At 37.0% G+C, this 16,828-nt stretch overlaps 1 protein-coding gene across 4 annotated transcripts in view; it reads right to left on the bottom strand.

The window, feature by feature from the left end:
• The window catches only part of LOC132269505 (DNA-directed RNA polymerase III subunit 1), a 90,362-nt gene that overhangs the window by 38,588 nt on the left and 34,946 nt on the right, over positions 1-16,828 (bottom strand). For all 4 annotated transcript variants that reach the window (XM_059770715.1, XM_059770714.1, XM_059770716.1 and 1 more), the window contains 5 exons: positions 14,896-15,084; positions 8,302-8,503; positions 3,973-4,066; positions 667-901; positions 176-367 (listed from right to left, as the gene is read on the bottom strand). In XM_059770715.1, the coding sequence (XP_059626698.1) occupies positions 176-367; positions 667-901; positions 3,973-4,066; positions 8,302-8,503; positions 14,896-15,084 (912 nt within the window). The remainder of the gene's footprint in view (positions 1-175; positions 368-666; positions 902-3,972; positions 4,067-8,301; positions 8,504-14,895; positions 15,085-16,828) is intronic.

The following is a 16,828-nucleotide window of genomic DNA, read 5'->3' as shown; positions in this document are numbered from 1 at the left end:
TTTAATCTCATTTTTAGTCAAAGTTGTGCAAGATCCCCACACATAGAACGTTGACTTTCACAAAGGTTAAAAAACAAATGTAGTGACTAAGAGAATTACTCATGCAGCTGAATAGCACAACAGAATTTATGAAAATCAAAGGATAACTATATATTTTTAGGAAGATTGAACATACAGCAGGGGTCTTTGACTTTCTATGAAAATGCGGAAGGCTTCGATCTATAAATCCATTTGGAGCACGACGACCTCCAACTGACTGCTGTCCCACACATGCAATCATTTGGCTAATATTTATAGGAGATCCTTTGGAACCACACTGTGACATAATTAGGGGACTATTTCTCCAATGTAATTCTTTCATACAAACCTATCAGAGAAAATTAAAAATCAAACCAAATTGATGTTCAAAATGTCCAATTTAATAACAAAAAATAGCATGATAATTAGCAAATGAAGATTTGAAAGAAATAGCCTAAAAATAAAAAATAAAATAAAATAACTAATACATGTAAGAATAAGAACTTTGAATACTTAACTAAGATGCAAGAAGTGTTAACTGCCAAAGAAAAGAAAGACGCGAGCAAGGCATGCCCTTTTATACACAAAAGAAGCAATTAAAATAAAAAAACCTTAAAGGTAAAATGCTATTTAAAAAAAAAACCATACATTTGCAGTTGTTTCTCGAATAGTATTTAAGACACCAGTTATCTCAGCTTCTAGTGTCTGAGCAGCATCACAGCCAGGTTGAAGTGTAAGCCTTCCTTCGTTGTAGTTTCTTATTAGTTCATCACACTTACCATAACCTTCTAAAATTCGAGCACTTTTACTGTCATTCAAACTTTCTCCGGGTTGGACATCATCAATTCCGATTGAGAATCCATGATTCCCAATCCATCGAGCACTGCAGCAAGACAAACGAAAAAATAGCCTTACAGAAGTGTGATTAAAGGATTTTGTTTTTGATTAATCTAATCTATTCAGCCTCAGCAAATTTTATAGGATAAAATATACGAGATATCAGCCAAAGGGTACTAACAGCCATTGACAAGTAAGCATCCTGAATATAACATTTTTAAGTTGAAAACAACAAAAGTAAAATGTATTCCACTGAAGTTGGTGAACTTAAAAGGGCAAACAAGAAGTTAGATCACCTTAGAAAAGACTTCATGAGAGGGGGAAAAAAAAAGAAGTTTAAAAGAACCAAATTAGAAGATATATCAAACTAACTTCAAAGCCACATGTTCCCATGATATTTATTTGAAGTCTCAATACAAAATGGTCAACATTCTTACAGACATATCCCTTTCTGAAAAAAAAAAAAAAAAAAATTTGGAGACCAAATACTAATACAATGAACCATTAACAAAGTAATTCAAGCTTCTCTGTTTTTGTGGTTCAAATTTTTGGCATATAAAATCTTCAAGCTAATACTGAAAAGGCATTATTCAGGGCCAAGAGAGGGACCAAAATACTTTAACTTCACCTGAGAATGGCTCAAAAGAACGCTCATTTGAGCTTGTTAATCAGGGTAAAGAGCGAAGGCCAAGTTGAAAATTTGTGCTTGAGAAATCTGAGCCAAGCTCAGTCATTTGTATCCTAAGCTTTGTTTGCTTCCAAGTACATCCGAAGTTCCTAACCACTCGTCCCTTACTCAAGGGAGAATAAATCGAGTTATGTTGAAGTTTTAGTTCCTTCTAGTGACATTTAAATTCTCTCCCAATTTTTCAGTCATATATTGACCAAAAATTGAGGTAGGAAGATTCATTGTTAACATGACTCACGAAGTTTGATTTTAAAATCCAAATTCTCAATAACAAATCAATCAAAGTAATCTAAAAATCCTATTACATCAAACCCTATAAGTAAGAAAATTTATATTTGTAAACAAACTATATTATCAATGGAACTACCAACTAGTCCAGATAAATTCAAACTTTCTATATTACAAAATACTTATTTTAATTTACTTTTCCCCAACAACGTATGTAGATATAAATCATGCGCGGCATACCTTCTTCTTTTTCTTTTTCTTTTTTGACAAGCAAAGTAGTATTATAGACAGCACTCAAAAGGGAGCGCATCCCGAGAACTACAGAAGGGCCAAATAGGGCCCTTTAAACACTCAAAGTATCCAAAAAGTCCACTAACAACCCAATACATTTACAAGTTCTCCCCTGAAGCCAAAAAAATAAGTGTGAAGGATAGAGAAATTAAGTACACTAATAGGAACTTCCTCTCCCTCAAAGGATCTCCTATTACTTTTCTTTCACAAAGACCACCATAAACACAAAAGCAAAGCTCTCCAGGGATCTCTAGCCTGACCTCCCACTAGACAATCTTTCAAAGCCTCAAGAACACTCCTCACCAGAAGAGGCATAGCCCACTGGACCCTGAAGCATCCAAGGAACAAAACCCAGCAATCTCGAGCTACCAGGCAATGAAGAAAGAGATGATCAACCGCCTCCTCATCCCTCTTGCACATGTAGCACCGGTTCACTAAAATCTGAACCCTCCTCCTCAGGTTGTCAATCACGAGGATCCGGCCTAAAGTTGTTGTCCAAACAAAAAAAAGCCACCTTCAGTGGTGCCTTTGTGCGCCACACTGCCTTCCACGGAAAAGATGGAGCCTGAACACACACCAATATTGAGTAGAAGGAGCGTACTGCAAACCTCCCGAGAGGAGGGAGTCCATATCCACTCATCAAGCCCAGTGCCCTCTATCCTCTGGCGATAAAGCACTACCAACAAATCAATGGTGCCTTCATGTGGATGTTTAATCAAAACAGGGTTTAAGTTAGTAGCAAAATTGAACTAGACCCCTTTTATTTTAATAAGAAAATTGAACTAGACCTATTCAACCCCAGGGTATACAAAAACATGAATCAATCTAAGTATTCAAGAACAAGCCTGTACACACATCTTGTCTTGGAAGCTTTACAAATCCAAGTAAAGATTGAAAGAAAGCTAGGAAGGGAAGGGAAAAAAAGACTTTCTAATTTTGAAATTCATTAGAGTTACTAACTAATCAATGACTTCTAGCCTCGGGTTTGGCTTCTTTCATCCAAAATTCTAAACCAGGTTCAAAGTCCATGGTTTCATGCTAGTCTAACCATGATATTCTTCCGATTTTGATTTGATTCTTACCTTTGATACTAAGACAGTCGATTTCTAACTACAATTTCCAATTCAAGTTTGAGATTTCATGAAACTTTGCCAGTTTAGGGTATTTTATCTATCCTCAAGATGACTTTCTTTAATTTCCCACGTTTGAATTTTATCTTAGTGATTTATTCATGTTGTGTTCTTTAATAAAAATTCTACCAAAGGCTTTATTTATTCCTCAAGCCAACATGTAAATCAAGGCCAAGACTCCTACTGTCATGATGGTTAGTTAATATGAAATATGATAAATAAAAATAGGGTTTGCGCATATTGACTTGATTTGAAACATATTTATTACAATTATTTTGAAATCTAATTTGAACTTGGAATTCAGTTTTCAATTTATTTTACCGTGATTATTTGAAACATAACGCTCTTCTAATTGCATTTGATCTGAGTGAATGTTCGGTTGTTTTCTGAATTATTCGCTTAGCCTAAATCGTATACCATGATTGTTTTCATTACACGAAGATATATAAAATCAAGAACAATGTTAAATAAGCTGGCATGGGTTTAAAAAAACCAGGCCCACAACTATATTGAAACATCATAAAACTAAGGAAGAAAGAGCAAGGTTGGTCTTACAAAGTTGATTGTCAATTGAAATGATAATCCAAAAAAAAAAAAAACATTTCATGTAAAATGCCACTTAAGGAACCAAATAAAAAGGTAGAAGATTATTAACCAGTCCATTAATGGCGAACACACGCATATTGGTTCAAAAGAGCATGTTCCTACCAGTGCACAAAAGAAATAGTCAAATCAAATAAGTGTTGACCACCAGTCAAATCACTTGTTCAGGAAAAATACCTCAATTTTGCTAAACGATTCATACAAGTAGCAGCAGCATGTGCATTGTAGTCTCTAAGAAGAATGGAGTAAAGACCATCCTTGTTGCCATTTCCTGGAATGATGTTATGAAAATAAGTATGTTTCTTTATTAATATTTTTTTTTTCAAAGCCAAGAAAAAAAAAGTCCAAACAAAAGTTTTCTTTGCAGTATTTCTCATGTACCATTAAGCAGAACTAATCTCCCAGTGTTAATCAGGAGAATGGGAAAAGATCAAGAAACTAAGGTCCAGCAGCAAGATTACACATACGTACAAGTAATTTTTTTTTTGGTAGGTCAGGTGAAAATAAATTCAACACTTCTAGAGTTGCAAAGAATAAATAACTATCTGTAGGACCAACCGGCTACAAAAATGGTTTTAAAGTAACTAATAAACCATTCCACAGCCACATTGTGCATTGTTCATTCTCAATAGATGCCTATCATTTTTTTTTTTTCTATTTTCAGTAGGTAAGAAACAATTGTCCATATTAATGAAATAAAAAATATCGTTCAGAAGATAACAAAAACAGAAAATCCAACAATGCCATAATAGATCTCAGCAACCATTTCAAACACCAAAACCAGAAGAATAAATCAATTCAGCAATTACATCACTCATTTTCAAGCAGTTTCTAGGGCTGCACTAGAATGGCAGAAATTAAGGACTGGAATCGGCATCAAACTCCAATTGAGCCTGTCCAGTGTCCGGGATCATCAATGAAAATGAGAATACCACCAAATAGTAGGTATCTCATTTCCATCGGGCAGGGGGCTCGAATCAATCCCATCTTCATGGAAACATAGGTACAAGCATGCAATAAAATCTGTCAACTTGTTCAATATCATTAAAGGACTTCAGCTGGAAACAGTTCCAGACAAAAAAGTTTCTTTATGAATTCTATTAGGTCTGATTATTATTATTGAATCAGTGTCCACTCCATATCATGTCATCTACACATCAAAATTCAACTCACCTATTCCAACCTTCGTTCTAATATCTGATATTTAAATATTGCCCAGACAAGCATTTTAAATTGTATGGAGAAGGCCCTCAATTTGGGAAAAAGCTAGGCAAAACCCGGGAATTCGCATGGATAATAATGTTCAAGACAAACAAAAAAAAAATGCCAATAAATTGAGTGGTCTTGACACAGTGCACTCCATGAGTCCTAGCACTTCTCACAATATTAAATTTTCCAATTACAAAATGGGAACAACATATTAACTTATCAATCAACCTGCAAATAAGGAGGATGGATACTTCTATTCATGCCAGGCATGTAACAAACACCACCATCTAAGCTCAAATTGCATTTCCTGTTCCTTTAAACAGAAGTGCAGCTCAAGTCTAGTAGAGAATTTAACTTCTCTACGAACTAAAAAAATTTTTAAAAAAATCAATTATACAAGGCAAAGACAATAAAATTACAACAAAATTATTCTTCCATAGAAAATCTGAACCATCTTCAGATTTAAAAATTATACATTACAATCTCTGATGTTTAAAGGAAAGCAAGTTACATGGTAACATGGCTGAAATATCACCACCTACATGATATTTATTCTTCCACAGAAATTTGAACCATCTTCAGAAACAAAAAAATTACTGTTACGACAAACGCAGCAAACCAAACACAACAAAATAAACACGCCACACACAAAGAACACAGATTTACATGAAGATCCGGCAAAAGAATTCACTATGCAAAAATCTGGATATTACAACTTTCAGCCCCCCAAACCCCATCTCTCAATCCCTCTCTTTTCTACGACTTTCAGTGTCTCTCTATGTCCTACTCCAAACCCTAAACGCCCTTATATATCGGGCTACAAGAGAGTACTAAATATGGTCCACAACCCGCAAGCAAAAACGAGGTCAAAAATCAATGGGCCGTCGAATCAAAAATGGATCGCAACGCAACCCGGAACCAAATTCGGGCCACAACATAATTACAATCTCTGATGTTTTAATGAAAGCAAGTTACATGGCCGAAATATCACCGCCTACCTGATGTTTATAATATATTCCATCCCCCTTGAGGAGGGCCTGTTAATGATATACTTAAGATACCGCCTTTCTGACAACACAAGAAAAGAAAAAAGAAGAAATGTTGGTTTCCACAATCCAAGATGCTTGCTTTAAACCGGTTCTACACCTTTCATTTGGTAAAAATTTCAGAATCTGACACTCTTAGGCCCAGTCTACAGAACAAACATTATTCTTGAAATAATTCATTGTCCATTGTGCTAATTCATTTTGAAATATTAGAATATTTACAAATGAAGAGATTTGGTAAATAGGGGAAATATAAGGGTCTTGTTCCATATTGACAGGTGGACTCCACTTGGTCCAACATTAACTGGGTCCACTTGTGATATATAAGTACAGGATCAAAAATTCTATCAGGTGTCAAACTATCTTACTTTTAGAAAATTTTATCATCTTCACGTGTGTGTTTCTTTTACCTAAAAAGAATTCAATTATCAAAGGAACAATGTTCTTCGTTATCATGGTTCAAAGGAAAAAAAAAAAAAAAAAAAGAAGAAAAAAAAAAGACTCGCTGAAAATACTGATTATATTTTTTTTTTTTTTTTTTTGATAAGTAAAAATTTTATTAAAAAACGCTCAGAAGGGGAGCGAAACCCAAGCAAATACAAAAGACCACAAAGGCCTCAAGCCTTCAAAGAGGCTAAAAAATCAACTACTTCCTCCAAAGAACAATGATCTCTTCCTGAAACCCAACAAAAAAGAGTAGAAATAATCGAGAACTTAAGCACCGAAATCGACAAAGCCTTTCCTTCAAAGAATCTCCTATTCCTTTCAAGCCATAAACACCACCACACACAAAGCGGCGTAGCCCTCCACGCATCTTGACTGAGAGCCCCCACAGGGCAACCTCTCCACGCCTCAATCAACCCTCTAGCAGATCCAGGCATAACCCAAGAAATACCAAATAAGCCAAGCATCAAACCCCAACACTCTCTAGCCAAAGGGCAATGAATAAGAAGGTGATTCACAGACTCCTCATCACTAAAACACATAGAGCAACGGTTGACCACCACCTGGCTTCTCCTGCTCAGATTATCCTGGGTTAAAATCCTACCCAGGACCAAAGTCCACACAAAGAAAGCCACCTTAAGAGGAGCCTTGGATCGCCAAACAGACTTCCAAGGGAAACCAACTCCAGGAACAAAAGAGAGGCACTTGAAGAAAGACCTCACCTCAAAGCGCCCCTAAGAGTTTGCAATCCAAGACCAACAGTCCGAATCCTCCTCTACAATCCTCTGGCGATATAACAACTCCAAGAAACAAATGACCTCCTCGATCTCCCAATCCTGAAAGGAACGCCTGAATCGAACATCCCAAACCAGTCTCCCATTATCAAGATGATAACAGTTAACCACCATGGCCTGCTTATCCATAGCAATCCTGTAAAGCTGAGGAAAGGCGAGGGTAAGAGGCACATCTCCACACCACACATCCTCCCAGAAGCGAATCCTCCTCCCATCTCTGAGACGAAACCGAATGTGCTTGGAAAAATCATCCCAACCCTTCCGAATAAATTTCCAAACCCCCACCCCCCGAGGATCTCTAACTGCCAAAGAACTCCACCCTCCTCTCATTTCCCCAAAACGACATGCCACAACCCTCCTCCAAAGCCGATGTCTCTCCACCCCGAACCTCCACAACCATTTCCCAAGGAGGGCCTTATTAAAGGGCACCAATTTACGGAGACCTAACCCACCATTGCGAATTGGCCTGCAAACTTGGTCCCATCTCACCAAATGAAACTTAAACTCTTCACCTCCACCCCCCCACAGAAAATTACGCTGCAACCACTCTATCCTTTCCGCAACTGAAGAGGGAATCTGGAAAAGAGAGATAAAATACGTGGAAAGACAAGAGAGGGTGCTCTTAATCAGCGTGACCCTACCGCCCTTGGAGAGATACTGCTTCTTCTAACCCGCCAACCTTCTCTCAAATCTGTCCACCACTGGATCCCAAATACTGATTAAATAATAAAGCATAAACTCTGGAAAGGAAATTTTTCTAAACTCTAAAACCTAATACATTCATCTATATGATTTTGCTTATCGAATATAATGTCTCAAATTAAATTATAAGAAAAAGTGGCCAAACATATAACAAAAAATATTTCATTGCCTTAACTTTCCCTTTGAAGGAATAAACATGCAGTAAGAAAAGCACAACAAGAAGTTTTGTACAGGAAACCCGAACGCAGGATTATCGATTAAAAGCTAGACATATTCCACAAAGATAGTTTAAGAATATAAAGGAAACAGACCTAAAGTAGCCTTCCCAAGTTGGCCAGATACTAGCTCACTGTTACGGAAATAAACAAAACCATCATTAGGACACATCGTCTCTGGATCTCCAGACTTACTGTAAGTCTTTTCTGTAACAGTGAGATTCAGATAGACTCTCATATCCGCATGTGGGCGCAATAGAACACTAAACAATTGTTTACCAGTCCAAAGCTCTATTGGCTGCAAATAGTAATTGAATTTATATTAAACAAGAATCAACCTTAAAGATGCAAGAAAGTAAAGATTTAAGACTAGTATTTAAAGGTTACTTGACTTCATAGTTCTTTTTCAAGTACAGAAGATGTTAAAAAACCAAGAACTCATGGCAAACCACATAAGTTTGCTTTAAGACGGCATAGTCTCCATGGTTTTCTCCTACTGGGGTTTCCATGTTAAACAAATGTGGTCCATTCTCTCTTTACTTTTTTCATTAATGCATTTTTTGTTTTTCTTTGCTAGTGTGCTTGGTAAATTGGCTAAGGATTAACTAAAATTTAAAGTCAAGCAATTAAGCAAAAAGGATCTGTTCATCCCCTCTAGGTCAATTCACAAAATATCAATCAAGTTTAAGACCATCTTCTGCAAAATGTGTGATTTTCGTTAAACCCCTGTTAAATGTTGAATAACAATAATCCTAATAAACGATAATTTTGTAAGAAACCAATTTTGTCTGATAATGGATAATTAATAATTTGATTGCTTAATTATAAAAAAATAATATTTATATTAACAACAATCAGCTCACTAATTATTTGAATGGAAAATGTGTTATTAAAACACTTTTTCTTGGCAACTATAAGAATATAAACACACACACAAGAAAATTTATTAACATCATCACTTAAATCATGTTTTGGCAAATGAAATTCTTCACCGATTAAAAATCTTTCGTCATATGGCCAACCTTTAAGTTAATAATGTGATGTTGTGGCCTGAGTTTTATTTCAGCCTGGGAGAGAGCTAGGATTTGAGGGCTGAAACTTGTGATCTTCTAATTTTCACATTGTGAAAATGTGATATCCTACGTTTTATTAGGACCTTTAATTGTGCTTAGAATCTTTAATTGAGCTTAACTAGTTTTATCATGCTTAGTGAGTTTTAATCACGCTTATTGACTTATAATCATACTTAGTGGCTCCTAATCGTGCTTAGTGATTTTAATCTTGCTTGGTGATCTTTAATCATGATTAGAGGCTCTTAATCGTGTTTAGTGAATTTTAATCATGCTTAGTTGATTAATTGTGATTCATTATATTTTCTTTTAGTTATGTAGTATATAATTGTTATTTATATAAAATTGGGGGAAAAGTAAGGAGAGGACCATTTCATAGTTAGTTTATTAGAGAGGGAGAAGGTAGAGCAAGTAGAGGTTCAGTTAGAGAATGTTCCCGATCGATCAAATGAGCAGGTACAGTTTCGACCTGAGGAAGATGCACAGTTGCAACACTACAGTGTGGCTAGAAACAGGCCGAAGAAGGAAGTTAAGGCAGCTCGCAAGTGGTTTTCACATGCTGATTTGGTTGCTTATGAACTTAATTGTGGCAGTGAGTATTGATGAGCAGGAACGTCGTACTTATGATGAGGCACCATAGTGATTTGTTGCCATGAGTGAGGAGATTAAGTCTCTTCATAGAACCAGACTTGGGAGCTAGTTGAGAAACGTAAGGGAAGAAGATTGTGGGTTCTAAATAGGTTTCCAAGAAGAAGGAAGGAACCCCAGGAGTATAAGATGCGAGATTCATGGCACCTTTGGTGGTGACGGGATTACACACAGGGAAGGGGTGGACCTTTTCTTTTTTTTTTTTTTTTTTTTTTTGAGAAGCAAAAATGTAATAGAAAGCGTTCAAAAGGGGAACGCGTCCCAAGAGCTGTACAAAAACCGAAAAAAGGGAAAGGGGAAGTCCTAAGGACCCAAAGACCCCAAAAAGTCCACAATCTCATCTAAAGATATACAATCTCTCCCCATACCCCAACTAAAAAGATAAAAAATAATAGAAAACTTCGTTGCCCCAATGGAGATTTCCTCCCCATCAAAAGATCTTCTATTCCGCTCTTTTCAAAGGCTCCACCAAACACAAAGGGGGGTCACCCTCCAAAAATCGCAAACATAAGCCCACACCCTTTGGCCCCTCCAAATGTCAATCAAATCCCTTGAGGTCCGGGGCATAACCCACTGGACGCCAAAAAGACCCAAAATAAGGCTCTAGCAATCATGAGCCACGGGACAATGCAAGAGAAGGTGATCCACAGACTCTTCCATCACTCTTACACAGACAACACCGGTTGACAATGACTTATCTTCTCTTCCTCAAATTGTCCAAAGTCAAGATCCTACCCCAAGCTGCAATCCAAACAAAAAAGGCCACAATCATGGGGTGGACTTCAATGACTTTTTTTTTTCTCTCGTGGTGAAGCATAGCACAATTATGGTGTTACTTGGTATAGTTGCTTTGTATGACTTGGAACTTGAGCAGCTTGACTGTTGTTCTCGCATGGTGAGTCGAAAGAGCATATTTATATGCATCAGCCGGAGGGGTTTGAGATTCTAGGGAACGAAGACCATGTTTGCCTACCGAAGAAGTCTTTGTATTGGCTGAAACACTCTCCTATACGGTGGTAAAAGCGATTTGATACCTTTATGGTAGGGAGTGGTACTGTAGGTGTGAGTTCGACAAGTGTGTGCATCAGAGAAGGCTCTCAGATGGTTCGTTTGTGTACATGTTGCTCTATGTTGATGACATGTTGATAGCTTGCATGAACATGTCAATAATCAACATGTTAAAGGGTCAGCTATGAAGGATCTTGGTGCGGTGAAGAGGATTATGGGTATGAGAATTCAGAGGACAAAGGAGGAGGCAGATTATATTTGTCAAAAAGGAAATACATTGAAAAGGTGTTAGATCACTTCGATCTACAAGCATCAAAGCATGTGAGTAATCAATTGGCAACTCGCTTAATAATTCGGTAAGATTGTAACCCCAGATAGGGATGGCAACGGGGCAGAGTTGGGATGGAGTTGGCTAAACCCTACTCCGCCTCATTAAAAAATTCGTCATACCAACTCCGCTCCAACTCCGAGACGGGTTTATAATTGGTATACCATCCCCGCCCCAACTCCAGTAGACAAAATACCAACTCCACCCCGCATACTCCGTTTAATTGCGGTAAAGTTAAAACTGTTGAATTAATTCCTGGACTTAGGATAGAATACTAAGATCTTGAATCTTTGAAGATTGAATCACGTGCACAATTGTAGAATTTTAGTAAGTAGTGATTCTAGCGAATATTTAGTCAAAATATATTAATGGACACTTAAATTAAATATATACTTTATATATATATATATATAAATATATTTATATATATAATCAGGTGGGGTGGGAGCATCACTAAATCCGCCCTTGCCCCAAACCCGCTTCGGGTTTTCAATTCTTTTACCATATTCGTCCCAAACCCATTTATGGAGCTACCAAATCCGCCCCATTAGGAGCGGAGCGGGGCGGAAACCCAGCGGGTTGGAGGAAATTGCCATCCCTAACCCCAGACCGAGTAAAGGGTGGAGCACGTCACATGTTCCTTGTGCTAGTATAGTTGGTAGCATCATGAATGCTATGGTGTGCAATAGGGTAGACATTTCACATGCAAATACTATAAAGAGTAGATAAATGGATAGACCTGGGAAGGTCCATTGGTAGGTTGTGAAGTGGATATTGCAGTACTAGCGAGGCCCTGCAAATGTTGGCTTAAATTATGACAAAGGCAGCAACACGTGTGGAAATGTTGTTCGGTTTGTTAATTCGGATTATGCTTCTCTAACAGGGTATGTATTCACTCTTTATAGGAGTGTAATAGATACTGTTCTACCAGTCTGAGATAAAAACCAATTTTTGTCCCAAGCAATCCAATGAATAACATTTTGATCACGAGTCACACGGCCTATTCCTACTCACTATGACTATACAATCTCCCTCTGGGTCCTGTCTCTCTATCCAACCGCTGACAATTATTCCCGTTATACCCACATGTATGTTTAGGTAGAAGCCCCCCCAAGCCAGGATCAAACTCTTCTTTTTCTTTGATTTGGAAGTTGTACGCCCTTGAAAGCGGCCTCGTTTGCTGTAACCCCTCAATCAATTTTTTTGTTTGATCCAAAAATCACTCTATTGAAGGGGTGATATGCCAAAATCCTACTTTGTTGGAGTTGAAGTAGGATCATGTCTTCTTAGGACTATTCTGGATCAATTGGAAGGCAACTTTGCAGTCTACAATCACATTGTTTACAATTGAGGCGGAGTACATGGCAGCCACAGAGGCAGTGAAGGAAACCATATGGCTAAAATGCTTGTGATGCAAATCAGTAAGGGTACTTTAGTTAGGATTATGGCAGTCAATGGTGCCTTGGAAGGTATCTAGTCAAAGTCTATTTAGTAAGCAATTATGATATGGGAATCTGAAATTGTTATGGGAATAGTAGAAGTCACTATTATTGTTTTGTGGGTAGTTTAAAAGTCAGTCTAGGATAAGTAAGTGTCATTAATTCTTGTCTTATAAAAGGGACAGTCTCTTTATCAGTTGTAACCAAGTCTTTATCAATATAATTTTGGGATTTTATCAGAGTTTATACTTCTCTAAGGCTTTCCCCCAGATTTCCCTATAGAAATATAGGCTCCAACGAGCATCTTTGGTCTTGCTTACTGTTGTAAGAAGATGGTAAAGAACAATGGCAGCAGCCTTTTAAAGTATATAAAAGGCATAGCAAGCTAAGTCTCAAACCTTAATTTGGCACATGCTAGACGATGGGGGGTCCACTTGGAGTCTTGCATGATTAGGGGGTTTGGTCAAATTGCATTATTTTGGTAATTACATTAATTATGGTGAAATTTCATTGTTTTGGTAACTTGCATCAATTAGATTAAATTGCATCAATTAAATTATTTGTTACTTTATTAAGCTAGAGTCAATTTTTGATTACCTCCATTGTAGGGTACTCCAAGGGTCATCCTCTATTATAAAAAGGATATTATGTAACTCTGATTAGCCAATCAAGTAATGAATAACAAAATATCTTTTGAGATTTCTTGTGAGTGATTCGCAAATTCTGAGGGTGTGAGGCTGATACCTAGGCCCTGTTGGAGTGATTCCAATAGGCTTTTCTTTGTTATTTTAAATTCTTCTTCTCCACTAACAAGTAACAACCATTGAATCTTAGCTTTGTTTTCTGAATTTCCAGCCCACAATTCTCATTTGCTTTCTTCTATTTGGCCTGTTCTTTGTCCTACATCAGAAGACTTGTGTCCTTTTCTGTTTGCTTCAACTTGGATGGTGATTTGAGATTGCAACAAAATGATTTGATTGTATTTTGCGATAGTCAGAGTCATGTCATACATCTGACTAAAAATCAAATGTTTCATAAAACCACCAACCACCTTGATGTCAAGTGCACTTCATTAGAGATGTGATTGCACAAGGTGCTATTACAAAAAGGAAGATTGGGACAGCAAATAATCCAATAAATATGATGACTAAGGTCATTCCCAATGTCAAGTTTAGACAATGTTTGGACTTCATTGGTGTTTACAGTTGTTGAGGCCCTTAGGGGCATGTGGAGGCGGCGAAAGGAATAGCTGGTATTATAGAGCTTGGTGGAATTCGAGCAAAGGTGGAGATTTGTGATGTTGTCACGACCCGCCCCCGCATCATGTAGATATTGTCCGCATATACAAGTCTCGACAACTTCTCTCCCCCAGGTGATGGTCACGATCATCCCCTCTTGAGACCCAACGTCCTCCCTCCTAACCAAACCCGCATGGGGGCGGCTTGTGGACCCCCTCTGATACCATCTGTCACGACCCGCCCCCGCACCATGTAGATTTTTTCCGCTTTGCACACTCTCCTCTCAGTGCTCACGATTTTGCTCGTCTAAGGTTTGGGGAATGAAACTTGTAATCTCCTTATTTTTGCATAGTGAAATCTTTAACCAGATCTTCACCATGGACATAGGCTTTGCCGAACCGCGTAAATTTTGCATTCTTTGTGTGGCGTATTTACTTTTCTATCATGATTCTTGATTGTGTTCTTGGTTCGAGTCATTTGTAGTAACAAATAATTTAGTCAAAGCTCCAAAGAAGATTAATTTTTTCATTTTTTCTCTTATCAAACAGTTGGGAGACGTAGGCTATATATTATCTATGACAATGCTGGAAATATTTCTGATAGAAGATTTTTGTCTGGTTTTTTTATGCATGAAGATCTATTAACAGTAAGAACATAAATTTTGGTTAATCCGCCAATCCTGATCTATTTGAAAATAGCTAGAATTCATTTACCATATATCGAGTTTCATGGAGAACTTTAAAATTTTACTGTTCAGTTGCTACATAAATTATGTGACTATTAACTACTTGAGAGTTGACTTCGACAGAAATGAGAAACCAATTGATTATTAAATTATTTATGGAGAAAAGATATTTATAAAAAAAATAAAAAAGTACAAGAAAGTAAAATATATCATCTAATAAAGCCACTATAGGGGACCAAGCTGGCATTACAATATGCAAACTCCTATGTCTCACCTTAATTAGTGTTGGTGTTGGTAAATTGATAGGATCCATTGCATCCCCCATATAAGAACACATTAGTGAAAAAGCAGCACGATCATAGAATGTATCCTTCCTTGTTATGAGAAAGGAAGACGTCAGAAAATCTTGTGTGGAAGCAACCAAAATTTCTCCATTTTTTGGTGTGCACAAGTTGTTTTGAACCTGAGGAACAATCACAAATACTTCAAAACAGAACTATGGAACATCTAAGAACAAAATCAAACCATGTACTTAAGAAAACTGCCACTTCAATAAATACCTATAACAAAAAAAACAACCACTAGTCTTCCTTATTCTTGCAATATACTTCTCAACAAATTAGAAAGAAAAAAAAAAATTTGATGGTTGAGGAAAGATTTACTTGAGAACAAAGAAATCACACATTGAATGAAATGCAAGCATGAACGAAAAACTAAACAGGCTTGTTAAAATCAATCCAAAGCTGTCACTTATTTGTCTGAGAAAGACGTGATTATGCGTTGCAATACTGTATATCTAAAAACCCTCCAAGAGGGGCAAAAAAATTTAACAGGACAGTATGAATATAAACCAGGAGTCCAAGTAAATTAGAATCAGAAATTTGAAAGCAGCAACATATGCAAAATCAACTCCAAATTGGGGTTATTGGAGCTATCCTTTGGTAATCTTTGACCTTCTATTCGCCAGTTGTATGATTGTGTTTCACAAGGAAGAGGAAGATCTACTAAAGTACTTTCAATGCAAACTTTTATTCAATCAAGTAATTTTAGTCCTAAGATTAACCTGTTCAAAGGTGAGTTGATCTAATGGAGAAGGTGGAGGGTGTGGACAGTTTGGCAGCTTTATAGTATGCTGTGTGCTTCTTATAGAGCCACAACCGTCTGTCATTAAGCAATTTGAGGGGTAGGTGGGGTGGAAAAGAGGCAACACTTATCTAAAGGAAATCAACTTACTATCGCAAATGTTAATTGGCAATGAAATTTAAATCAATCACTAAAATAAGCAAGTAAACCTATTCACCCACTCTAAGTCGTAGGAATTCAATTAAAAAATAAATAAATAATTGTATCGATTTAAACATTTCTGCATTGCCTTGATACTAGTGGAATGGAGTAAGCCATTATTCTCTAACAATTCTCTTTTCAAGCTATGTATCCAATTATATCTAGTTGTTATGTCTTCCCTTATTGTTAATCCCTTGTTACCATATTATTTCATCCCTTGGTGGAGCCTTTGGAAAGAGCGAATAGAAGATTTTTTGATGGGGAGGAATCTTCAATTGGGGCGTTGAAGTTTTCTATCATTTGTTCTCTTTTTAGTTGGGTTATGGGGAGAAATTGTATATCTTTAGATTAAAAATATGGACTTCTTAGGTTCTTTGGGTCCATAGGACTCCCCCCTTCTTTTCTTTTCGGTTTTTGTACAGCTCTTGGGACGCGTTCCCCTTTTGAACGCCTTCTAATACACTTTTACTTATTAAAAAAATATATTATTTCATTTTTGCAGAAAAGAAACCCCTTCCCCCCTTTCTCAAGAATGATGAATATGAAGTCTAGGAGGCTGCATGTACCAATCTACAGACTTATAATTTCCTGTAGGTCTTGACATGCCTAAACATGCCCGTCTCCAGTTCCGTGTTAATTTTGATCTGCCTGTTTCTCTCCTACCTACAAATTTAGCTAGTCTTCATATTTTATTCTTACATCTACTTTCAATATTGTGTATGAGATTCAAACCACCTAAACATAATTTATCTTATTTTATGTCACCCGTGTTAATTAGTAATCATGTCTCCTCTACTTTTCTTTTCTTTTTTATAAATAAATATATATTAACAAAGGCGCTCAAAGGGGAGCGAACCCTTAACAAAGCAAACAAAAGATGCAAAAGGCGCCATTACAACGATAAGTTGTCAACAAAATCCAAA

This window comes from Cornus florida, unplaced genomic scaffold (assembly GCF_030987335.1).
Source record: "Cornus florida cultivar Cherokee Brave unplaced genomic scaffold, ASM3098733v1 CherokeeBrave_3.0.0_Hap2_Chr08, whole genome shotgun sequence".
NCBI lineage: Eukaryota > Viridiplantae > Streptophyta > Magnoliopsida > Cornales > Cornaceae > Cornus > Cornus florida.
Note: the sequence above shows the minus strand (reverse complement) of the source record. Positions and strands in the feature narration are given on the sequence as shown.